General features: G+C 37.9%; 1 protein-coding gene across 5 annotated transcripts in view; it reads right to left on the bottom strand.

Annotated features, from left to right (window-relative positions):
• Nucleotides 1-551: 551 nt before the first annotated feature.
• KDM4C (lysine demethylase 4C) overlaps nucleotides 552-25,869 on the bottom strand; it is a 251,065-nt gene continuing 225,747 nt past the window's right edge. For 4 of the 5 annotated variants that reach the window (XM_015652310.3, XM_015652312.3, XM_015652311.3 and 1 more), the window contains 3 exons: nucleotides 7,524-7,643; nucleotides 3,617-3,709; nucleotides 552-1,519 (listed from right to left, as the gene is read on the bottom strand). In XM_015652310.3, the coding sequence (XP_015507796.1) occupies nucleotides 1,343-1,519; nucleotides 3,617-3,709; nucleotides 7,524-7,643 (390 nt within the window). In that variant the 3' untranslated portion in view covers nucleotides 552-1,342. Of the gene's footprint in view, nucleotides 1,520-3,616; nucleotides 3,710-7,523; nucleotides 7,644-24,643; nucleotides 24,783-25,869 lie in introns of all 5 variants that reach the window. The other variant, XR_001525299.2, reaches the window with a different exon arrangement.

The following is a 25,869-nucleotide window of genomic DNA, read 5'->3' as shown; positions in this document are numbered from 1 at the left end:
CCATAGCAATTGAAAATATTTTACTGTCCAACTGAAAAAATAAGAATAATCATTGAAAGGCTTCAGTGAAACAAAGATCTGCATGCCTCAGCATATAAAGGACTGGGTTTTTGTACACAAAAGAATCTTTGGGTCCATATATTCAGATTTTTTTGCAAGCAGAACCCGAGAAACAGCACTGCTCAGATTTAAATTGGATTTTGGAGGGCGCTTTTTCCTATGGCAGACAGTCAGAAATCCTGCTGACTGTCCAATTTACAAGAAAGAGATGATGTCATTTTGATAACTCTGCCTTCTAGGTTCACATACCCAAGTTGTCTGACAAATTCAGACTTTCTGCTTTCTGTGAAACATCCAAAAAGGTCAAGATCCCAAAGACTGAAGAGAAATGGAAAGACAAGAAATGAAAGTACTTATCAACTCTGCATTTTAACACTAAGCTATGGGAGTGTGTGTGTATATTCTGTTGTGTTCAGGAAAATCCAGCATTTATTCTTGATTCCTATAGGTATGAAACAATAGTGTTCAAAATCACATCAACAGGAAAAATATTGAAATTGTAGTAAAGTATTTATTTATTTTAAAACATTATTACATTGCTAGAACATTATTTCAAAATAAAAGCCAGAATATAGTCATTCAAAATTAGGCTGTTAAGCATATATATTTAAACTCTAATTTTCATACCCACAGTGAAAGAAATTTATACAAGTAGCCATTTTTAATAGACTTTATGTAAAACATGTTTAAAAATAACTGCCAAAATCTGTCTTTTTAAATATACAAAATATCCTTGCTGTGCTGAAGATACCTCTCTTAAAAGCCAAAAATATCTAAATCAATAGCTGAGTCCACATCAAATCCTACTGAAAACAGTAGCGACATAAAAATGTACAAAGTAAGGACAGCCTTTTTTGTCTCAGTACTGTACAAATCTGGTTTTATTTTAAAAATATTTTATAAAAACTGCTATTTTTAACTTAATGTCCTTTCCTGTGTGCAGAAAAAAGTAATCTACTGACTCCATTATCTCTTGTTTTCTAAAAGGTCTCCTTCTCAGAACTGTGAATCAAAGAATTCAGAGGAAATTTTACCATTTATTTCAATGAGAGCAGGACTGAAACTTTACTTCAGCATATCCTTTAGAAATCTCTCCTGGTTTTATGACACAAAATATTACAAATTCTTAAATACATTAACTGATGAAATCAGAACTCGAATACTTCAGATGACAAGGCTGGTGTATGGATTAGTTCACTGTAAAACTTTCAGTTAAATGAAATCCAATTGTGAATAATGCTGCATGCTTTTTAATCAAGAACCTTCTCTTCTCTTGCTTCCTTTATGGTCCTTTCTGACACTTCTTCTGGAAAGAACTTTTTAAGAAGGTGCGGTATCCTGGATCATCCACATATTCATTCTTAAAGCGAGAACTCAATACTCTCTGCCTTTTCTTCTCTCCCAAGATAATATCTGCTCCATAAAATGTGTCTTCAAATCTCATGTCAGAAGCTGTAGACTAAAATCAGACATTAATCACACATATATACTATTTTATCTTTCCATATTTTGCATGTCCTATTCAGTATTAAATTCTCTACATCAGTAGTGTTCCTTGAAAACACCTAATTAACACCTGTATCACACAGTCATGCTAATTCTAGGTGAGAAAACAGTGACATGGAAGTGATGCAGCTGTTGGGCAGGTTTGATCCTAGCAATATCATGTAATATTCACCACTTTGTACCATTCAGGAAAGTTTTAAATTCAAGGTACTATGTCATGGATGCCTGAAAAGAAACCTGCCTAATTTGCAAAGGATCGGGGTCACGGTTTGGTCATTTGTCATCAAATTTAAACCAGTTTGAAATCCCCACTAACAGAGCAGTGGAACAACAAACAGCAAGCCGTTTGGGCAAAATCAGAGGCAAAATATTTTGGACCAATTTACACTACTGGAATCATGGAAGAATTCCCAAGACTAAGGAAAACATAATTTAGAAGGAACTGGTGTCTTTTACTTCAAGAGACAGAAACAGGATCATAGGCTATCTTTAACTTGCACTGTGTTCAGCATGAGAAGGGCAAGGTGTTGTATTGCTCTGAAAATTAAGCCTTCTGACCTTGTTTTCATAGTTTCTAGCAACTTTCCCAGGAGAGTAACTGTAAACATAGATGTCTTTACATTCTTTCAGAGAAATGTCTTTTGATGGATGTTTCTCATGACCAGTGTGATTGGACAGGTGGTAACCTAACTATACAATCCCTGATCATTGTCGAGAATCTATAAATACTTGAGTCACAAAAATAAAAACCTTCTTTTTCCCTTTCATACTTTGAACTGTGTCAGTGTGAATCATTTCGTGTCCTACAGCAACAGTGTTGGGCATGCCTTGAGGACTAACCAACATATTTCTAGAATTTAAGTCACTAATGGAAAATCATGCAGTGGTCTCAGCAATGGTTGTGGTGTGTTTTCTTCAGCAGACCAAATTTAATGTTTTTAATTTATAGTTAACTCCCTAATAAAATTAATTTTAAAAAAATACAGAGACAGAAACACAGATTTCTAAAAAATCTATTTTAAAAACAATACCATATACCCCATTATTATCCTGAGAATGCAATTCTAAACAAAAAAATGGCAATGGAATGCTTTCCATACATATGTATGTGTATGTGTATGTGTATGTGTATATGTATATGTATATGTATATGTATACATAATTAAAAGCGCCATTAAATATTATCAGATGGTTCTTTTAACGTTTTCCAAGACATCTATGTTAACCCTAGTAAGGACATTGAAAGATTGTGCACTTATCCCAAATTCACAGATGTAAAGGTTTCTTAACCCAGAATATTTGACCAGTGCACTTTGCATTAGAAAGAACTGTTTTAAGACAGCTAAAAACAGTCATCTCCTCCAAAAAATGTATGGAAGAACTTTCCCTTTTCAACGTCTAAGAGCTATGCTCTCTGTGAGGTTCAACACCTAGCTACTTGGCATATATATACATAAAAATGTAGCTGGTGGATGTTGTTTGAAACAGTAGGAAATTTTTTAAAAGTAGCAAAGATTTGGTTTTAAACCAAAGACTGGTGAAATGCTGATAAGTCCTACCATCAACATTAATGAGTTTTGATCAGTTACACTGTTTCTTACAATAAGTTAATTGCCTTTTTATTAAATCAAGGTTTTTAAAATCACAAAGCTCTGAGAAGCTGGGAAGTTTTTTTAAAATTATACCTGTTATAAGGATCCTGAAAGAATAGAATGTCTGTCAATTTAAATGTTTACTAACTTGATCATTCCTGATCTGACAGATCAGACAAACACAATGTCCCTTTTAGGAGAAAAGAATTATGTCTGATAACAGCATTTGCTGTACTAGAAGAACATCTATCTATCCATCTCACTAGCAAATGGACACATCTCCTAATTGGGTTGATTCAGCTGGTCTGAATAGCACAAGCTTCACAAAAAATTAGTCTGTTTAAATTGAAAATCCAAAATAAATCCAGTGTTATTGGCCTTTTGAGTAGATAGAGACAGACAGACAGACAGACAGAAAGATAGATAGACAGATAAAGTTAGCATCAGCAAATACTCACTAAACGTGCTTTTACTCTCTTAGGAAGCTCTTCATCCAGTGTATATATTTCTTCTCTCTTCATTACTATTTGAGAACCATCCTCAAACTCCACCTAATTGAAAAAAATGGATATTTGAAAATAAAATAATGATTAACTCTTGCAGGAAGTTCCTGGAAATGTTTCCAGATAAAAATACATATGTAAGCAAAGAAGACTTATAAATAGAAATTTTGCCATGTTTTAGCACAAAATTAGGCTGAAACATAAAAGATGTTATTTCTTTGGAATTGCAGCACATACCTGCATTACCTACACTGAAAATAATATCTAAGCAAAGAGACTTCAAAATCAGCATTGACACATATATAATGAAGTAAAATTTTTTAGATTAGGAATGCTGAACAGTAACCAGACAGGCAACATTATTTTGCAGGAGTGACATATTAAAATGTCCTTGTGTCATTTTTATTTGTCTCTAATTTTTTTACTTGCTTCTAATAAATAAAAAATTAATTTTAACATCCTGTGATTCAAGGTTGAGGAAGACCATGTCAAAAGAAAGTGTGAGTGACAACTAAGGAAATACCAGTTAACAGAATTTTATTGAATCTGATGGAATTTCTTTTAAATGCTCTGTTCAGAAGATGAAAAGCTTTATCATGCTTAGGTTTAGATTTAATCCAATATGAACCCTGTTAGCAGAAAATGAGAAAGGAAATGTAACTAGGTGTGAGGAATGTTAAAATGCTGAGGCTTTGAAGCATTTAAGCTTTTTCAGTAGCTGCTGATTTTTTTCTCTATTTTAATACTTCATCTAACAGTTGTGAATTTCAGCCATTATCTGTGACTGCAGTTTAGTTCCCACAGAAACTACAATTTAGAGTTTGGTATAAAATTAGAAGTGCCATTCTACATCCTTATGTGATTTAATGAGACTATATGAATGACAACAGCACACTTGACTAGAAGAATAAGCACAAATATAAACACAGAGTAATACTGACTTACCAAAAGTATTATTACAGATAAAACTGAAAAATCATGCATCTGAACTTGCAAATGGACTGGGTTTTTAGTTTCAAATTAAAAGCTTGCTATGGCTGAGTATTTCAGATTATAAGTGAACAGCTGAAAAATCCATACACCCATTCTCAAAAGCCAGGATACAGATTATGATCTATTAACTTATTTAAAAACAATTTTTTCCACTGCAACTAATAGGGCTGCACAAATCTGGAATGCATTTAAAATGCACAGAGCGCACAAACGGATAACAAAGTCACAAAAGTCATCCTTACTCCTCTCTGTTCCTTTTACTAACCCCATAAGCCTACTCTGTTAGCAGTATGTTAGAGGAACTTAAAGGTCAATTTGCCTTAAGCTTGTTTAATTAAATGATGGCAGTCCACGATGCAGGAACAGTCCTTTTGTTATTCCTGCTCCTTCCTGCTCAATACATTTGGTAATGTTTTTGCATAGTACAGTTGGCAATAACATTTTTTTGCATCTCTGGTGAAAAAATTGGGTAGGAAATTAACTCTGACACTCATGTGATAAGAAAATCTCTTCTTAAATGGTCAGTGTATTTGTTTTTACTCATACTGTGCAGTACAAAGCAAATGCTTCATACTAGAGAATCTGTCATGCTTACAGTATAAAATATATTGCACATTTATGATGAAGAGTATGTGGAAGTTCTTCAGGAATAGTCCATCATATCACACTGGAAATAATTTGTCTACACTTCGTAACAAACACAAGAGCTTCTCTAAGACTTTCAATAGTATCATGATTCATGCAAAATATAAATCCACTATCTCTAATAGCTCCATTTCAATTCAGATTGCAGATCCTACATTTCAAATCATCAGTTTTATCAAGTAAGTTGTTTCACTTGCATTCTGCTGCTGTACTGTCTCCATGATATGTTATGATCATCATGAGATTTTTCTCTATAAGAACATCATAAAGGGCAAGCTGTTAGAAAGCAATTAATTGAGTGAATGGATAAATTAATTAGCTCAATTGTGAACCTCAATATCAGAAATCATCAAGAAATCGGATGTAGATCACATTAGTAATTTCACTTGAGCACCTGCTTCATTTGGCAGGTTTAGCCCTGCTTACAGATTGGGTAGGATACTGGCTGACAAATGTCAAACTGTATGATACAAATTCTGGTGCATTGTGTCATAGTTCCTCCATGCTCAAGTACTGCCACTTTTGGTACAAATGGCTGATGAACATGAGGAAAAATCACAGTTTTCCAACTAGGACAGATTTGCCTTACGAGATCAAAGAAATCCCACAAAAGACTGGGTATGAGAATTTCAAAGGTGCAACACAGGTCACACTAGATGAAAAGAAACTTTTGTGTACATGTGAGTCCTGGGACCTTTTAGACATTGTTTAGAAAGCTCAGAGGAAGAACTACTACGTCTTAAAGTTAATCTTGCACTGTCCCTGTCATGAACTTTTTGTAACCTGTGGCCACAGGTAGCCTCCTCTCTCATCCTGCAGACAAAATATTGCTTGTCTCTATAGTTCTATGTATTTCAATATGGACTCCCTCTAATCTTTAAACTTTGTCATTTCCCCCCATGATAGGGGTTGTTAAAGGCAATTTATGGGAATTTATGCTTGTTATGCTGAGGAATTCTCAGTCTCCTTTAGGCTTGCTATGCTGAGCCTCCACATGCTTATCCATTTTCCTTAAACAGAACTTGTTTCATGATGTTGTTCAAGAGGTCTAAAATAAGACAAAGTTGTTTGTTTTGACCATGTCAAATTCCTTCAAATGTTAAAGACAACAACGTCCAGCTGGTTTACCTCACAGTATTCTTCAGAAGACTAGTCGTTCAAAAGATTAAATGATTAGAAGATTAATGTTACTATAGAAAAATAATCTTTATGCTTTATAAAGAACTTTCCACCTTCACAACATAATACAGCTCCTAAATTTAAGGGAAGAGGAAGATTTAGAGACTAGCTCAAGGCTTTAGGCATTTGAGGACTTGAATTGGATTGCAAGTCATTGGCAAAGTGAGAAGGTCAATGCAGCAAGTAATTTAGCTTCCCCATGCCTTAATTTATCTAGAGATATAATAGTAAATTTGCCATTTTGGTACAGTAATATGAGTCCCCTGATGAAAAGAGTTACATAAGTGAAAATGATTACATATATATAAAAGAAATGTATCTAGATTCTCATTCTTTCAGAAGTGCTATTATTATTATTGTGATTGTTTTATTGCAGTTTCTACCATTCACTTGGGTACTCAAAGCTGCTGACTGATTTTTCTCAAAGGCAAGCCCATAAAAAAACAGTAATTGCTATTCTGAAATCAGAAGTCAGCTTTTTAGCTTTGCTTTCAGTGTTCAGCTCCCTTTTGCCTTTGCTTAGAATAAAATGCTCCTTTGATTAATTAATTAAAAAATGCCTCTGACAAATGTGATGCTTTTCTTCTTACTGCCCTCCCTTCCAACCACTTATGAAATGCCTCAGGTTCACCGCAGGCTCATACCAATACTTAATTTTATGTCATTAATCGTATAATTAGCTGATATCAAATGAAAGTAAATAAACAGAAAATAACAAATGTTATCTTTCAATCTCAATGTTCCACCTGTTTACCTGAGCTCTTAGAAAGCAATTTTCTTGATTTTGTAAGACCAAGTGAAACCTCTTTCCCAAACAGTGCACAGCACTTGTTATTGCGTTAGAAAGCTTTATGTACTAGTTAAAGTGTGGTAAATAAAGTTACATTTTACATAGTGTTACATAAATAAAGTTACAATAAGAGATCACACTTCAGTCTTCTTAATCTTTGAAGGTATGGCTGGCCACTCCAATGCTAGAGCCAAATGAGTGAGTTACAATAGATATCTGAAAAGGAAGTGTATTATAACAAACATAGATACTCACCTGATACATGTGAGCTGTATTTGTTCCCAGATACTTTGCACCATACAGTTTTCCATCAGGCCATTTCACTTGGACAACTTCTCCCTCTGCAGGTGGACCCAGCCTTAGGCAATCTCTGCTCTATTTATAAGAAGGATGGATTCTCAAATCAGTGAGTGAGCCACTGCACTGAAATTACCAGTAAGATGCTTTTACAACTCGGTAATTGGTGAAGATTTATTGCCATGCATGTTTCAAGTTTTATAATCTTGCTAATGGGCTAATGCTAATGTTAGCCCTTACGAAAATGAAATACTGACCAAAGAAAGAAACACTCTCTTTAACAGCTTGATACTGCATTGGCAAGACAACATATGCATAAATCAGACAGCTATCAGCAACTATGATACACTTCCACCAAAACTGATTTCTAACACACATTGAAAACAAGAACCACTAAAGTGCAAAACCGTGTGCAACCGTGTTTCTCTCTTTACATATCCAAGTAATTCATGTTTCATTAACCACTGCACATTTTTTGCTGGATGCTGTCTTTGCTGACTGAAACAACTGTGGATCAAACCATAAATACTGAAAATGCCAATGAGTTTTTTGCTTAGCTGATGGAGAAACACTAAAAGAATCCAAATGCTTACAAAATAAAATTAGGCAGGAATTTTTCTTCCAATAGTTTGGCCAACTTTTGTGCCTGACTATTGAGCATGTCAGAGCATCAGTAGCTGCAACATGTTCTTGTAATGGTTTCTTTTGCCCCATACATCACAGTGTGACCTAAATGACTCATTTTCAGAGCATGCCAACCACGCACCCATAGCAGCAGCTTCTCACATGAAAAAATAAGGCAAAGGACCAGAAAATTATGTGACACATCTGGGCTCACCAATTCTCTGTTCAAATCCTCACCCCAACAAAGACATCTCTACTTCACAGTGACTACATCACAAGACCTGTCATGTAAAATAGTGCTGAGTGGTATTCTCCTGGGTGTGAGAGGACTAACTCAGTGACCACGTTACCTGAGCTCACTCATAAGTGGTCTACAGTGGGAAGAGAAAAGATAAAAACATGGACTCAGGTGTAAGGACTCAGTGACAAGGTCCTGCAGGACCTGATACTATCTTAGGTTGCCACAATAGTATCACTGTTTTCTTAGATTTACACAGAATAACTTAGAAAAAAGTTTGTATTTTGAGCTTCCATTCAATTCAATTCCAACAGAGGCCAACGATCATCATGACAAAGAACTTAAAAGGTGGGAGCAAAAATGCACTCCAGTGATCCTCACTTGGACATTATCTTGATGTAATATCATTCTAGCCAAATCCAACCTTTATAAACTGATTTTAATCACATGTATCTTAATCCATCATTTGATCCAACATGGGATAAAAGAAATTAAAAGCTGGATTTTCACAGAAACACTTTCGGGCATGGCAATACTGCCTGTGTCACCCTCAGGTGCTATGCAAAGGCTTTAAAAATGCCCTATGTTTGCCTGGCAAAGGTTGCTGTGACAAACAGAGAAGATACATCCTTTCAATGTCACCATCCACTGGAGTAAGTGGAATTACTGTATTACCCTTCCTAATATTTTCAGGAGAGGCAGGAGGAAAGGATGGCTGCTGCAGTGGAATAATTATGATTTTGCAGGGGACAGGGATTACTAAATACTATCATAGCTCTGACTATAAATTAAATTAGACTGTATTCTTAGTTGTTCTCTCCTCAGTGATTATTGTCAAAATAGTTATTGTCATTATGATGCTTCTTCCACTATCTATTTATTGCAAAAGTGCAAAAAGGAGTCTTGGCTAAGAGTCTTGAAACAAACTTTTAAAATGCATCATAGAATGGAGTAAATTTCCTGAAAACAAACAATCCAACAACAATGTCAAGCCTAACATTAATTTTCCAAGAACAAAAGCCCAGCATGAATTACTCCCTTTGCAACTTGCACAAGAAAAGATATCTCACAGACTCCAGGACAGCTAATGGAATTGCTCATTTGGAAAATTAGAGTCCTCATGCAAATAACTAGACAAATAACAACCTCATTCTTCATGTATCATCACAGTGTCTTAGTCTATGGAACAGTATTTGGGAAATTGGTGCTAGTTCTTATTAATTTCTAGCAGAGCTCCTACCCTTTATTTTCACAGGATCATAACCATTTGAGATTCTTTTTTTACTGCACACATAATTCTTACCATGTTTTTCTTGGGAATGATAAGACCCATTTCTTAGACTGACAAAATGGCAAAAATGCAACCTCACTTCTTCCAGTCACATAATAAAAAGTCAGACAGCATACAGTTGGTATAGCAATCCTTCAACATCCCCATACCAGCTGTAAATAACATACAGCGTGGCTCAACCTACATTCAGCTTATAAACTACGCACATTTCCTGTACAATTACATAATGTATTTTCTTCTTTATAGGAATGGACAAATCATGCCCGTCTGTACTGAAAATACTATTCACTTATGTGTCCAGTTTCACGTTCCTGCTGTTACTCAAAGTTCCAACCCCAAACACAACTAGCTAACTCTAAAGATGAATACTTCAAGGCCTCCCTGGGCCATTAATCCAGCATTCAATAACTCTCATAGTGAAGAAGTCTTTTCTTAAGTGAAGAAAAATCCTGTGTTGTGGAATTTCCTGTATTTCAGTTGGTACCTGCTGTCTTTCATCCTACCACTCTGCATCACTAAGTGTGCGGCTTCATCCTCTTTACCTCCCACATCACATGTTTACACATTTGGATAAGATCCTTCTGAGCGTACTGCTCTCCTGAACAGTCCCAGCTCTGTCAGTCCCCTCTTAGGACAGTTGCTTCAGTTCCTGCATCACTTTCATATCCTTTTTCCATACTTGCTCCTCTATGTCCCCATCCTTCCTGTACAGGTAAGACCATAAATAGACACATTAATGCAGATATGGTCTCCCTGGTGTTAAATTTATACCCGCTCAAAAAGACACTTTAAGAGCAAAACCTGTAAATACTAATACTAATGCTAATACCAATAATAATTCTGAAAGTTTTCTTGTTTATTAAAGGTAGTACTTTCTGGGTTTAGAAACATTTATTTTGGAATTCATTATATATACTGAACTAAAATAGTAAGCAATCTATTTGCAGTAGATGTTGGAAACACATGTTAAAAACTGGGGGTGCTCTCTATGCTGTCATTAAGGAATTCACATGAATACCACCGCAGATAAAGAAGACGTTTTTTTCTACTTTTCTTCTGATATTCTGTTGCTTTTACCAGAGAGGTTGATTTGGTTTATTAAGGCTGGACAGAGAATTTTTAAGTAACAAATCCAATTGCAGTGGCAGATGATGGTTGACACAGAGTACGAACTGTGGAGCCACTCTAAGAAAATAGAAGGAAGACTGCACCTGAAGCATGCACTGAAATCCAGTAACTTGAAATGTTGAAATGTTCCTATAATTTGAATACAATCCCTGACACTTGAAAAAAGTATCTTCAAATATGCTGAAATGCTTTCCTGAATTAAGCCAAAGAGGTATAGATATTCTGGCTTGAGGTGAACTATTTACGAACTATTGAGACTATCCTCCCAAGCTTTCAAAAGCTGATATACCTTGGATGCCTAAGATTTTATTTCAACAATGTTTTTGGTTATTAAATCAGCTATCTCAAACTCAATAATAATTTTTAAAATTTTAAGACTATAAGAGACTTTGACTTTTAGATTTGATCCAAAGGAGCCAACTGAAACCAAGTATCTACCCGTGAACCTCTATACAGGCTTGCAGAAGCAGTGTTCCTTTCACAGTATGCCAAGCACAGGTTTGTGTCCACCTGATGAAATTGAATAGGTACCAGTCTATGGGGACTGATGATAGGCAACCCAGAGTCCAGAGGGAACTGGCTGGTGCTTTTTCCACGTTATTCCCTACCACATTTGAAAATTCAGTGCAGTCAGACAAAGCTCCTGGTGACTGCAGAAGGAAACATCACTTCTATTTTTAAAATAAGGATAGAGTCAGGAAAATACAGACCTTTGAGCCTTACCTCTGTGCATCAGAACATCATGGAGCAGATCCTCATGGAAGACATATTAAGGCACATGCAAGACAAGGAGGTGACCCAAAAAGCCAGAATGGCTTCATTAAGGGCAAATCATCTCTGACTGACCTAGAGGCCTTCTATGATGGTATCCTGGTTCTGGCCATGACAGGGTTAATTCTTGCAGTAGCCAGAAGGGGCCATGGATAGCGCCTAGAGGTTATTCTTTACCACCTCACGTCATTGCTGGGCACAGGGAAAGAGACTCTCTTCTATGGAGAAGGAGTTTCTTGCAGTCAGTGTGGTAGTGGAAGCTGTCTGGTACTGTGTATTGTTGGGGAGGGCACTGGTCGTTATATCTCAAAAATTTGTTTAAAAATAGGAAAATGTGGCCTATATGGCATCTTTTAGGGGGGGGTATAACCCCAACAGTAGACAAATGTTTAAAACTGCATCAGAAAACAACAGAATTCTAATAGAAAATCACCAACACTTATCCATTCAAATCAGGGGTCCATCACATCCCCTGTCTGTTGTTTATGCTTTGAATGATGTGACTCTACCCTGACTCAAGAGAGGATAGATGGGTTATAATTATGAAGATCACCGACTTGACCCTGCAATTGATAACCTAGACTAGTGTGCTTGCTTTCAGAGCTGCTTTTGCCTCCCTCTCATGCTTTTGCATAAGCATTCTGTAGAACTTCTTCTATCAGAATGAACAAAATCAATATTCATTTTGATCAGATCAGAGTGGGAGATTAGTAAACTCAGTTCTCACATGTGTGCTCTTACAGTGGGCTTACTAGAGGAGAAAACAATAAAACATTGTAAAAAACATTTGCAATCAATAAGTAGCTAGTCTGAAGAACTTTCTCTAAAGCTAATGAATATTCCTGAGACATTTCCCTGAACACAGCCCTAAAAATTCGTATGTATAAACAACCTAATACAATAAAGATTTATTTCTTTTACTATGTATGAAAAGATAAGGCAAACAACTTTGAAAGGCGTTGAAGAAAAATAAATTTACAGTATACAGTATTAAATGTGAATATTCTCTGCAAGTGGTTCCCTCTTGAAGTTTCTCATATTCACCACTAACTCATCTGAATAAGCATGAATTTTTTTGTTGTTATTGTGTTAGGATAACACAACTTGCTTTTAAGTGGGGGCAGAGGAAGCCAAAGAGGTGGCTTCTGGGAGAGAAGCTCCTCAAAACTTCTACTATGTCCAGCAGAGCCAATCCCTAAAGACTCTGACAATTGATATTTCGGCTGGCCCAATTAGAGAAGTTAGCAATGTCCCTGTGATGACATATTTAAGAAGGAAAAAAGGCATGCAACTCCTGTTTCTCCCTTTCCTTGGAGGGGTGCAGGGTGGGGGCTTCTGGTCCCCTTCCCTGCGGGGCCCAGCTGGGACATGCCACCAGGGGTCATCCCAGTGCTGCAAGCCCCCTTAGGCTGAGGCTGGGAGAAGCCGAGGCCAGGAGCAGCCGCTGCCATCCCAGTCTGTGAGCGGCCACACAGCCAGGACACGTGGCTGGGGCAGCACCACATGGGCATTGCCATGTTGGCACGGCTCGCAATGAACTTTACTTGCTTGGACACTTTTAGCCAGCCATGCTGCGGACAGAAGGGCAGAAGCAGTGGTAGCTGCTTTTCCTTTTCAGCAGCCTGCATGTGGAGAGACACTGAACGGAGCCAGCACCACAGCAGCTGGCACAGCTCCCACAGCACTGGCGGGGACCATGTGACCAACAGTGAGAAGCACAGTGAGCAATTCCCCAATCTGGAGCCCAGTCAGGATAAACTTTTACATGCTGCAAAACTCCATAAAACACTTCAGTTAGTAGAACTTTAGAACAAATGAACCTATGGACACCCATTCTGTCAGAGAAAAGGAAAAGGTGAAGACAAGCAAGGAGAACAACATGGTGACAGTAAGGTTGGTGAAAAGGAGGAAGGGGGAAGAAGAGGTGCTCTGGGTGTTGGAGCTGAGATTCTTCTGCAAGCCGTGATGAGGATGATAACACAACAAACTGTTTCTCTGTAATTCATGAAGGGCATGGGTGGATGCAGCATTCACTCATAGCCCCTGAGAAAAATATGCTCACACTGGAGCGTATGAATGCTGAAAAGCTGTGATCTGGTGGGAAACTCAAACTCAGAGAGAAAGAGAGAACCCTTGCTTCCAGAGATAGAGGAAGAGGACCCTTGCTTTTATGCTAGAACAGCTCATCCTTAATGTGCATCCCGTAACTAAATGGCCCATGAAAAGCAGTTGTGGGAAGACTTCAATACATTGGATGGACTCACGTTGCAGCAGGTTCCAGGCAGATTGTTAGATGTGAAAATTAAAATCATGCTGGAAAAGTTCACAGAAAGCTGATTCCTGATTGTAGGAAAGACCCCATAGCATGGCAAAAGAGATTCCTCTCCCTAAGTGAACTGAAGAAAGATTCTTACAAATGACAAACAGACTAAAAATTGCATCGTTTGTCTCCCTGCACTGTTGGTGGTAAGGAAAAAAGGGCTGGAGTGGGGCAAAGGAAAAGGTGTTTTAAATGTTTATTTCAGTTCTCATTATCCTCTTTTAATTCTGTTAATATTTTTTTTTTCTTTATACCTTTGAAGGTTTTGAGCCTGTTTCGCCCTTAAAAGTATTTTCTTCACAATGCTTACCTCAGCTCATGAGCCTTCTTTTTTTTTAAATTGTTCTTTCCCCCTCCCCTGCTCACTTATAGCAGAGGAGAACGAGTGAATGATTTTTCATGGGTGCACTAGCATTCAGACAATGTCAAACCACAACACTTATATCACTGTTTAAAAACCTGAGGTTTACATTCATCAACTGGCATAAATTTAAAGTAAATTTCTAAATAGGCAGACTAGCCTCCTCTTTTTCTAAACCATTTCATCCTTTTGAAACTAGGTAAGTAATTTTAAAATCTACCACATCATTAACATTCTTCCACACATGTCCCAGGGGGATGACTGTACAAAATCCATAACATGGAGCAGTCAACTGTCATCAAGCATTAACTAAAACAGAAAACAAATCAGGATGGCACCTCTTTCTTCAGGAGTGTTTTAACTGAGCAATACCAATCCCATGAACAACCTCAGGAGCTGCTGTTTTACTTTCCTCAGTACTAATAGCACTGTTTATCAGTTTAACTGGCAAACACAGCACTGAACTTCGTTGTTTTTCAAATCATTTCATTTAGACTATATTCAAAAGAAAATATTTTGTTTAAACTGTATTTGAATTACAGTATTTTTCTCAATGTCATTTAGCAAACATTTCTGCATCTCCTTAACACTCCTGGCTTTCACTTCTTGATCTATTTTGTTTCCAAAACAAGGTACACAATGCCTTACTCTTTATTGAAATTGTTGTCAAATACCACTGGTGTTGTAATTGACATAAACAACACAGCTTAAAAGTGGTTAAGTGTGATTCTTGCAACAGGTTTTGTGAACTAGTACATACTTCTAATCTGCTTTTTGCTGTATGTCACTGTACGCACAGCAAGAGAATAAGATAAACAGAAATTCAATAAATTATTTCACTTAATCGTAATGGATTCGAATAAAAATACATAGAACCTAACAGTGATTATTTTTTCTGAGATGCTATGAGTTTAAAATTGGTGCAAATGTTAGCTCAAAAGTAGTATTTGTAACAATTATTTTAGCTGAATGTATTTCTCATCTTTCAAAATCACTCATTTTTTCTGTATCATATGACACCAAAACCCTCTAGGAAAACGTATTTCAATCACTCAACAGCAGTCTTCCAGAAAGACTGTGTAAGAATCCATTTCATTCTGCTGCTGCAGCTTTCTGTATTATAAAGTTCTTCCAAATTCCAGTATACTCTTGTCCATGCAGTCAGGCAAGATGGAATGGCAAAAGGCAGAGGCAAGCAGAAGCTTGGCTTCAGCCCCACAGTGTGCCTGGTGAAACAGATCCTCTCTGTATTGTTCCATCCCTGCTGCAGAGGGGCCATGGCACAGTATTTTAATCCTCTTCCTGGCAGACTGAAAGCTCATAATCTAGCCCTGAGGTTACAAAGATCAAAGAGAAGCAGATATTAAAAGACTGACTAGAAAGAACTCAGATTCTGTAATTGCACTAAACTTGGCTTTCCTATGTACCTACACATCATTTTTACTCTAAATCATGCTGTGTTTGTTCATAAATTTATACATATTATTAAAATCAATCAGAGAAATAGAAAATGTTCATTTTCTGTCATTCCCTGCATTTCTTAATATCTAAGTGTGGTAGGGCATTTTGTTATTGTCAATATTATGGACTATTTTGTGGTTGGTTTGCCCTGGGTTATCCCCACCTCTTCCCATTGTCACTTACCCAAAACCCTTCCCCATATTCCAGAACATTCAGTGTCAGCCTCCCCTTGAACCAATCATCTCAGTTTCCCAATTATCTGCCAGTGTAACCCAACCCCTTATTCCAGGACCTTCCCTGTAAATCCCACCTGGCACCTACCTTTTTTGCTGGAAGGTTCCCCATCAAACCCCATGCCTGGGACCCCACTGAGGTATTTGATCTGTACCCTCCCCCTGAGTTCTCCTATTGGTTTGTGAAATGTATACCCTGCCTTGTATCCCTCCCCTAAGATTCCCTGGTTGGTTGCTGCATTGTATCCTCCCACTGATCCTTCCCTGTTTATAAGCTACTGTTTCACCCTATCCTTGGTGCTTTGGCCCTTATCCCCCCAGGGAATAAACTCTCTAGGCTTCATACCAAAGATCTCTCTCCGTCCTTTACTCTGATCCTTGGTGCATCTTACCATCCAAAAGGAGTAGAGTGTGGTGCACATTTCTCCCTGCAAGCTGCATCCTGGACTGCCTGTCTCTCTGGTAGCAGCCCCCTCCTGTTGCTGTGCCAGGAGCCAGCCTGGCTGAGAAAAAACACTGGTGCGGCGACATCTAAGAATAGTTCAGGCCTTACTGTTAGTCTATCTAACAAAAATTTGCATGGAGAAAGCCATTGTATTGATGTTTATCCTAGAAATGTCATGGTTTCTGAAAAATAACTTTAAATTAATGCATGGTCTCCAAAACTCCAAAACACTTCTGTCCTCTTATATTTGAGAAACTGATATTCACTTTACAGTAAACTAAATTCATAACTCATTCACTAAAATTTAAAGCAAAAGAGTGTTCTTGTGTTAATCACAAATTTAACAATAACTTCTCACAACATAGACAAAACACACTACATCTGATTTTCGCTGGTACAATTTCAAGTGGGTTTCTAGTCTCTAGACTCAAAATATGAAAACATTTGGCTGTTGCACAGAGATGGTCCTCATGGTTACTCTAGCTGAACTACAGCTTTTAAATTTTCCCCTTAAATTCAGACCTGGGTTAAATTTACTACCCTACCTCATTGCTACTAGGGTACACATAATGAGATAGTGCTCTGTGTACCAAGAGAAACCAAATGACAATGGTATGACAAAAAGGAGAAGCAAGCTTCTCATTGCTTCTTGCAGAAGCAAGCAAGGGGTGGCCATACCATCAGGAAGTGGCCTGTCCAAGGCCATCCTGCAGAAGGACTTGATCCAAATTTTGTTTTCTGCTTACATTTCTTCAGCTAATATTAACTTTCAACACAAGTGCTAGTGATTAAGCTTCCACAGTCCTGCTCACTGGTGATTGTTTCATAAAAGGAGCATGACTAATGCAATATAACCAACACCTCCAGTTTAGAAAAGCTGGCCATACATGCAAATACCACACTGCATTAATATCTACCAACACTATTAAACTGCAAGCGGAGAAACAAATTGTGGAAACTCTCTGAAACAACCACTAATCTCAACAGATTGTCAAACTGTTTTTCTTTCCAAAGGTGATAGTATATACTAGTTGATGCAATTTTTTAGAAACACAAAATTAGGTTTCATATGTTCCACGACAATTTGAATAAAAAGGAGAGTGGTAGCTAATTTGTCACAGTCAGATTTTTATCTAAACAGGAACAGCAATTTACACAGTGCATTAGCATTTGAAAGAGAAGGCCTGATTCCCAGGAGTGCAGTTCCGGGTTTGAATTGGTATAAATTCAGTGAAATCACCAGATTAACAGAATATTTACTGTAATTCAACAAATTTAGCCTTGAATCATGGAATAGGAGTATAAAAATACTTTAAATAGATGTATAACATGTCTTTAAACTATTACTGAATGTTCTCCTACAAAGTGAATATAGGCTTTTACAAAAGAAAACTGGAAACCATGCATTCTCATATAAATCTAAAATGTTCTTATTTTCTATTCAGCTTAGAAAGTTACTATTTGAACCATTACATTGCCTTTCATCAAATGCAATGCAAATTCATGCATAATGCTAATTGACAGACACAAAATTGCCCAGAAGACAACAACTGAAACCCACACTGCAGAATGCGACTTAGGATGTCCAGGGTGGTACTGTAGTACTGGGATCACAATAAGGTACAGTAGAGAGGACACTGAAGGGTACAATATACTTTTATGGGACAACATTGAGTGTCAGCAGTAGAAAGTTGAAGTTGCCAAGGACACCTGGATGTCTAATTTGATATGAGGAACAAGGTTTCTGTAGTGCAGAAAATCCTATCTTACGCTTACATTGAAGTCAGTTGAGACTGAATGCTACCCTAGCACCTTGCATCTTGCCCACCTGTACATTGACTCCCTGTAAGTCAGGTGAGTACAAAGACAAGCTCATGTGCTGCTCCTGCCCCTTCCTTAGGATGCAATACACACATGAAGGAAAATGCAAGTATTCTAACACTTCCTCCACTGACTGCCCCTAAATCTGGAAATAATCTTCTTCTGCACAACAGTATTGTAAAATAACAGATGAAAAAGTCCTACAATTCCTGGATAACCTCAGAAAAGAGGTGGGAGGTAAAATAATGCTCCTATCCCAATCCCAGTAGCCCCACCTCATCTCAAAGATTCCTGTGCAAATTCTAGGGATTTAACTATGTTCCATAGGCTCATTGCAGCTGTACTCATTGTGGTCCTGGACAAGGACACACATTGTTTTTGTAAACACAAGAAACACTGTAATGTATTTCTGTCTCTCACTTGCCTCAGTTCCAAGTCAGCCATCTTATCATGAACTGCAAAGTAATGATTTATCTTCCATTTTGTTTCTCCTGCTGAGCTATGAGGCATTACCTTCAACACATCTAATATCATTATTGTTAAGGATCCATAAAGCATTTCATCATAAAGTGGAAAGGCTATTCTACAAGGAAATGGTATAAAGATAATACTTATATTTGAGGCTTAAATTTGCTTACAATCTGTTCAATATTCATCTTTTATGCTTATCTACTAAGTTGCCTGCTTTTCTGCTGATATAGGAAACAAAAAGCAAGAGCAAAAGCAAAGTTATTCATGTTCTCCATAATGAAGTAAAGTGAAAGTGACTCACTTAAATCAAGAGTTATACTACTGTACAAGTTTTAGATTAAAATAAGACTATTACATCTGCTGATGCTTTGTAGCTTCATGAGTTAAACAATGAAAAAAAACCCTTCAACCTGCTGCCTTCTAACTTAGTCTTTGGTTTTGAAATAGCTTGGTTTTAACTCATTAAGAGCATAGTTTTAAAAACAGGAGTTAATTTGTATTAGTATTCAGAAGATGCAAACAATTATTCACATGTAAAAACCATAGCATTCTGTGTATAAGGACTTGTAAATCACAACTACAAAAGTATGTTAAAATTAATTTTCCCTGTTCACAAGCTCAAAGTAAATTCTTCATAACATACATAAATATTTAAATTATTGAAGTATTTCACAGATAGAATGCAAGAATGCAAAATCCTACACAATCTCTATACATCCATCAAACCAGAAGAAGAAACCTAAGTTTTCTGAGACGTGTCACACAGCTCTCAAATTTGCTTTCCGTAAGTTTTCAGAATTACTTGATGACATCATACAACATGCTGAGTAGTAAGTTTGATTACATAGCAATTTTGTAATGCTGCAAAAAACAATTGTACCAGCCCAATATTAATTGCACATTATTCAACTTACAGACTCAATGTCACAGTTAATACATCTTTTAGAAAGTTGCTAAAACTATTGTGATTCATTACATCTCTTTTCCCACAGAAACAATTCTCAGAACTTTTGACTAAGTTTATACCAAATACAATCTAGCCTCTTGTTGCCTTCAGAAATGCATTACATTCCTATAACACAGTCTCAGAAACTGCTGGTGATGATGATACTGGAGTGCACCCAAAATCTATAGATTGCCCAGAAAATGTGCAAATTAAATCATTCTAATTTCCTTACCAATTTTTACAGATTTACATGCCATTATAATAAAACTTGAACAATAAGCAATTATCGTATGCCGGCAGTCTAATGGATCTTTCACAAAGAGTCAGCAAGTTGATACAAGAAAAGTAGCATATGTCTTCTTTATAAGACAGATTGTTAAAAGAACACAGCCCATATTACTAGGGCTAGAATCAAAACTGTTATTTTAGATACAGGTGGACATTAAATGGACTCTCAAGATTTACATGCTAGCCCACTTCCAAATGTGTACTGTTCAAGAAGTATGGTTTTTCAAAAGTAGAGGCAAATTTATGAACATAACAGATACTGAGAAGCTGACTGAGTATCACATCTGCAGACACACACATCCTGCACCAGTGGAAGTCAGTAGTCATGGACAAAGTCATTACTGAGAAGTTCCTAAAATCAAGTAAGATTTTGTTCTTGAAACTGCATCCTGGGCACTGACACTCACAGCTCTCAAAAGTGAGCTACCTTTTCTAATCTGCACATGCAAAATCCCACCAAAATAAGAGCACATTATAGTTTCTACTAATATTCCCTTTTACTGGCCTGGAGGAATTAATCTTTGAAAAACTGTCCAGCTAAATCCCATTTGTTCTGCATCTCAAAGGAGGATGAAGTAAATCTGTTCTGTCTCTTATTTTTCTAATAATACCTGATTGTCTTTGAACAATCTGTATTCACCCTAACTCACTCACCTGTAAATTACCCCAATTAGTTCCCCTTGTCTCAGGTAATTACTAAGGTTATAAATGCCTTCACAGTTTCGAACCCCTGCCAAATGTAGAGGCCGGGAAGGATCATGCAAAACCTCACTAAGTCCATGATCATTAAAGCAGATAAAATTGGCAGCTTTACACACACAGGGTATAGAGTATATGTGTATACAGTAGGGTGCATATACAAAAGAGTGTGGGTCATGGGATGTCAAAACTTTCATTTCATAATTTTGTAGGATGTGAAGAGATGATATGAGTTGTCTGGGATAGTAGAGGATTGCAAAGAAGTCCCTCACTGAAAAATGTTGTGTGTTATTGTTAGGGGTTTATTTCATTAACAGATTCTTAAACTACATTGGTGTCACATTGACAGGTGGTTGTTTTTCAAATATTAGTAACTAAAATCTGCTTTTTTTTCCCTGTCCTTTCTTATTTTAACAAAGAAAGCAGGGGGTAACAGTTTTAGGTGCTGTGAAATCTGGGTGCACACAGTAAGAAACTGTAGCCTTTGAAATAATTTCAGTGAAGTACTTTGGTTGTCAGAGTTCTCAAGAGCCCTGTTCCTCCCTCTCCTGACAGTGGTAAATTTAAAGTATTGACAGACACAGAAAGACAGACTTTAATCTTCTCATTTTCTCTTCTGAAGACTTTCTTGGGTGCTGTTGAAGGAAGGTACTTGCAATAATTATCAACAAAATTCTATTAAGGATTCAGGTATCACTGTTGATATGTTAAAATTTCACTGCTTGGTGGAGCTTTCTTCATGCTTGAATTTTTCCTCAACATAAGGTGGCATCCACTTACAAAAAAAAAATCAAGGAAAATGTCAGATGAAGCAACATGACACATGCAAAAAATGAACTGAAATTATCTCTGAACAGAGAGATCCAGCTGGAGCTCAGGAAAGAAAGGAGAGTTTATCACCTTAACAAGAAGAGGCAGCCAGCTCAGGAGAACTACAAGGATATTATGAGGTTATGCAGAGAGAAAATCAGAAGGGCCAAAGCGCAGCTAGAATGTAATCTGTCTACTGCCATAAAAGACAATGAAAAGTATTTTGGTAAACATTAACTCCGAAAGTAGAGCTAAAGCCAAAAAGTAAAGTAAAGCTAAAAAGATCCTCCATCCTTAACGGGATGCTGTGGGGAAACATAGTGGACATGCTGTGGACAAAGCATGAGGAAAAGGCTGATGTACTTAACTTCTTCCTTCACCTCAGTCTTTAAAACCAGTTGTTCTGTGAGAACCAGTCCCTTGAGCTGGAAGATAGATAGGGAGAAGAATGAAGCCCCCACAATCCAAGAGGAAATGGTCAGAAACCTGCAACACCAATTAGACACACACAATGGGACTGGGTGAAATCCCTCCACTCAGGGACCTGGTGGAAGAGCTTGCTGAGCCACATTGCCTCATTTACCAGCAGTTCAGGCTAACCTGGGAGGTCCCAGTCGAATGGAAGTTGACAAATGTTACACCCATCTTCAAGGTGGGTCAAAATGTGAACTCAGGGAACTACGGGCCTGTCAGACTGAGTGCCAGGGAAAGAGGCACTTTCTCTCAGTGCCAAGGAAAGTCACGGAGCAGATCATCCCAAGTGTCATCAAACCACATGTGCAGTACAATGAAATGACGAGGGCCAGCCGGCAGGGGTTTGTGAAAAGCAGGTGCTGCTTGACCAACAGGATCTCCTTCTGTGACAAGATGACATAGTGGATAAGAAAAAGGTTCTATATGTTGTCTGCCTGGACTTTCATAAAGCCTTTGATGGCATTTTACACAATATTCCCCTGGAGAAACTGGGGTTTCCATTGTTTAGACAGACACACTGTTCACTGGATAAAAAATCTTCTGCGAGACTGGGCTCAGAGTGGTAGTGAATGTAATTACATCCAGATGCAATGACCAGCCCTGGTCATTCCCCAGGGCTCAGTACTGGAGACAGTTCTGTTGAATAATTTCACTGATGATCTGGACAACAGGATCAAATGAACTGTCAGTCATTTTAGAGATAACACCGAGTTGGGTGGGAGTGTTGATCTGTTGGAGGGTAGAAACTCTCTGCAGAAAGATGTGGACAGGCTGGATCATGGGCCAAGGTCAGTGGTGTGAGTATCAACCATGGCAAGTGCTGGGTCCTGCCTGTGGGTCACAACAGTGCCAGTCAGCACTCCAGGTTTGTAGGCCAATGTCATCCAGGCCTGTACCAGCAATAGGGTGGCCACCAGGAGCAGGGCAGGGATTGTTCCCCTGTACTTAGCACTGGTGAGGGAGCACCTTGAATTGTGTGTTCAGTTTTGGGCCCCTCACTCAAAGAAGGTCATTGAGGTGCTGGAGGGAGACCAGAGAAGGGCAATGGACCTGGTGAAGGGTCTGGAGCACAAGTCCTGCAAGGAGTGGCTGAGGGAGCTGGGGATGTTTAGCCTGGAGAAAAGGAGGCTCAGACACTTACAGGCATGGTTTAGTGATAGCCTCAGCAGTATTAGGTTAATGGTTGAACCCAATGATTTTGAAGTTCTTTTCTCGCCTATATGATTCTGTAAAAATTAATTTCCCAGTCCTTCTTTTGACAGCTGTAATCCGAATGTTCTTCCAAACACATCTCATTTCATCAACACTTAAGATGCTCTGACGGAATAATTACAGCAGCACTCCACAAGCTACCATGTTAAAACAATGTTATTTCATTTATGGATTCTAGTAATTAAAGTTCATTTTGGGTTGTGAACATAACTACCCATAGACCAACTTTACCTTCTCAATGGATAACACCAACATTTACACACTTATAAGTAAACTAAAACACAGCGTGGTTGTGTCATGGCAGAAATTACACTCATTTTTGTTCACCTAGTTTTTTTGATAACACAAGGTGAATCCATGACATCAAAGAACTATCTGTAAATTCATCACTGAAGGACCAGGGCACTTAATGGAGCAAGTGCCTGGAAGGATGTTTGCTATTTCAGGAGATGTGTGCTCAGCTCTTCTATAATCAGACCTCTTGACAGACTCAAAGCATGCTTCACTCTGCAATTACATTTTCTTCCCTGCAATCAATATAATGTGGTGGTATCTCCCCCCAAACATGCATACTGCAAAGCCTCCCCGTTCTTCTGTGATTTTAATAAGGTAACATGGGAATAACTTCATCCAAATCCTATATATAGTATATAAGGCATATTGGCAGCCATAATACATACAGAAACAAATCTTCTAGCTATATACTAAGAGTAACCATTTCTAGCAAAATGCTAAGATATGCAAAAGTGCCACAGCCATTAGGTATCAAAACAAAAACAACCCAAAAAAAGGAATTTTTTTTGAGGGGGATACTCTCCCTAAATGATCAGACCAAAGAACTGAAAAATTGTGCATAACCTATGAACCGACATCTGGCGTACTAGTCAGAACAGTACTGTTCTTGGGGCTGTTTGACAAGTTAGGAAGCATTAATACTTCAAGAAGGGGCAAGTGGCACACTTACATGGTGTCTGCTGGTATCAGGTACTTGGGACTGCAGTACATGCACTCCCTAGTTATATGCATGCATCATTAAACTAACTGCCAAAGTTGTCACCTCACGTCCTTTAAGATATGTACTGTCTCCCTTGCTGTAGTTTTCCCATAAATTACAAGAGGAATTTGTCCTGCTGTTGCTTCCACGAAAAGATTGTATCCATATACTTCTTTACACCTCTTACACCTTCTGGGTTGAAGGAAAATGGATTGGTTAGCATATCAGACATCTAATTCATAGGTTAAAACCTGTATGTGAGGAGTGATTAGTCTAAGCAATCAGGTATAACACCCAAGCAATAAATAATGTTGAACTTTAAACTCTAAATATGTGTTTATAGTTAACACACTTAATAACTCCCCACCTCATATATTTAGTAAATGCTAATACAAACCAAGAGAAATACACACAAGAAGAGAATAATGTATACCTTGATTTGGTTGTTATAGAATGTAAAGAGTTTCATGAAGCTCCAACACTGAACTTACCCTGCTCCTTATTTTCCTCCTTAAAAATAAACCACTGTGTCTGAACATTGGAATTCTGGTCTATTGTGAGCTGAGCTGAAATTATGTAGTGGATTCTGCACATTCTGGAAGAGCAAAAAGCTCCTGCTATCTTTGTGAGCTGGTTGAAAAGCGAAAACAGATTAGAAAAATAAGTTTTTCAACAGGCAGCAACACTGCTTTCACACCAGATTTGATGAACAACTCCTCCCAGCAGCACTAACACCTGATACACATATTGCATGGATTAGTAAGTTTTAGCCTGAGAAGAAGAAAAAACACTTTTTTTTCAGTTCCAGTAACTGCTGCAGGTATATTATCTAATGAAAACACAATAAGATTTCTCTAAGGAACATGGAATTCATTTAATATTTCCATCAAACAATTATATGTTGTTCATCCATTATCTGAGAAGCACTAAGGCATATCCAGACCTGATTACATTTATTCTTACTCCAGATCAGACTCCACCACTAGGACAACAAGCAGTTCCTGATCTTTGTCCTACCATATCCTTGATGCAGGCATTTACCAAAGGGGTTTCTAATAGCAATACAGCTACATTTACTTAGTATCTTGACAATCCTAAATCAGAATGTCTTTGATCACGAATGGAGACTGTTGCAGTGTTTCATATTGAAGGATAAATTTTCAAAGATGTGTAAGTGAGATCTGCTGACTGACTTCTATTCGGACCACTGGGAGGTAAACAGCTCAATCCCCAAACACTGATCTGAAATGCATCCTTTCAAATACCATCATTTCAAAAGATGCCAGACTTTTCAATAACTAAGAAACTTCTAAGAACAACAGTAGCTTCTCCACTGATACATCTGTTAGTTAATGCTACTTTCAGGAAAATATTAGGTCTGCAAAAAGCAGAAGAGCTCAGTTTTTCACAGGAGAAAAATGCAGAGCGCTCCTAGGAGTAGTATCCCTTGAGCTGCAAAGCTAGTATTCTCTGGCACCTGACGGCGGGTACTTGGTGGGTACTTGAGAAACACAAAGTGTTCGGCTGGGCCCAGGGGTGAAGGGGGGCAGGAAAACGGGAGGGCGGGGACAGTTTGGCGGGCTTCTTCAGCTTCAGGGAGGGACACTTTTTGCTGGAGCTGTTGCAGCTGGGAAAAGGGAATTTGCCATCACCCACACAGAGCTGCTGCTTCTTCTCCTTCTTCCTTCTTTGCTGGTGGCCTCGCACCCCCTGTCCT

The sequence above is a fragment of the Parus major genome, chromosome Z, assembly GCF_001522545.3.
Source record: "Parus major isolate Abel chromosome Z, Parus_major1.1, whole genome shotgun sequence".
Taxonomy (NCBI): domain Eukaryota; kingdom Metazoa; phylum Chordata; class Aves; order Passeriformes; family Paridae; genus Parus; species Parus major.
This window is presented reverse-complemented; position numbering and strand designations above follow the sequence as displayed.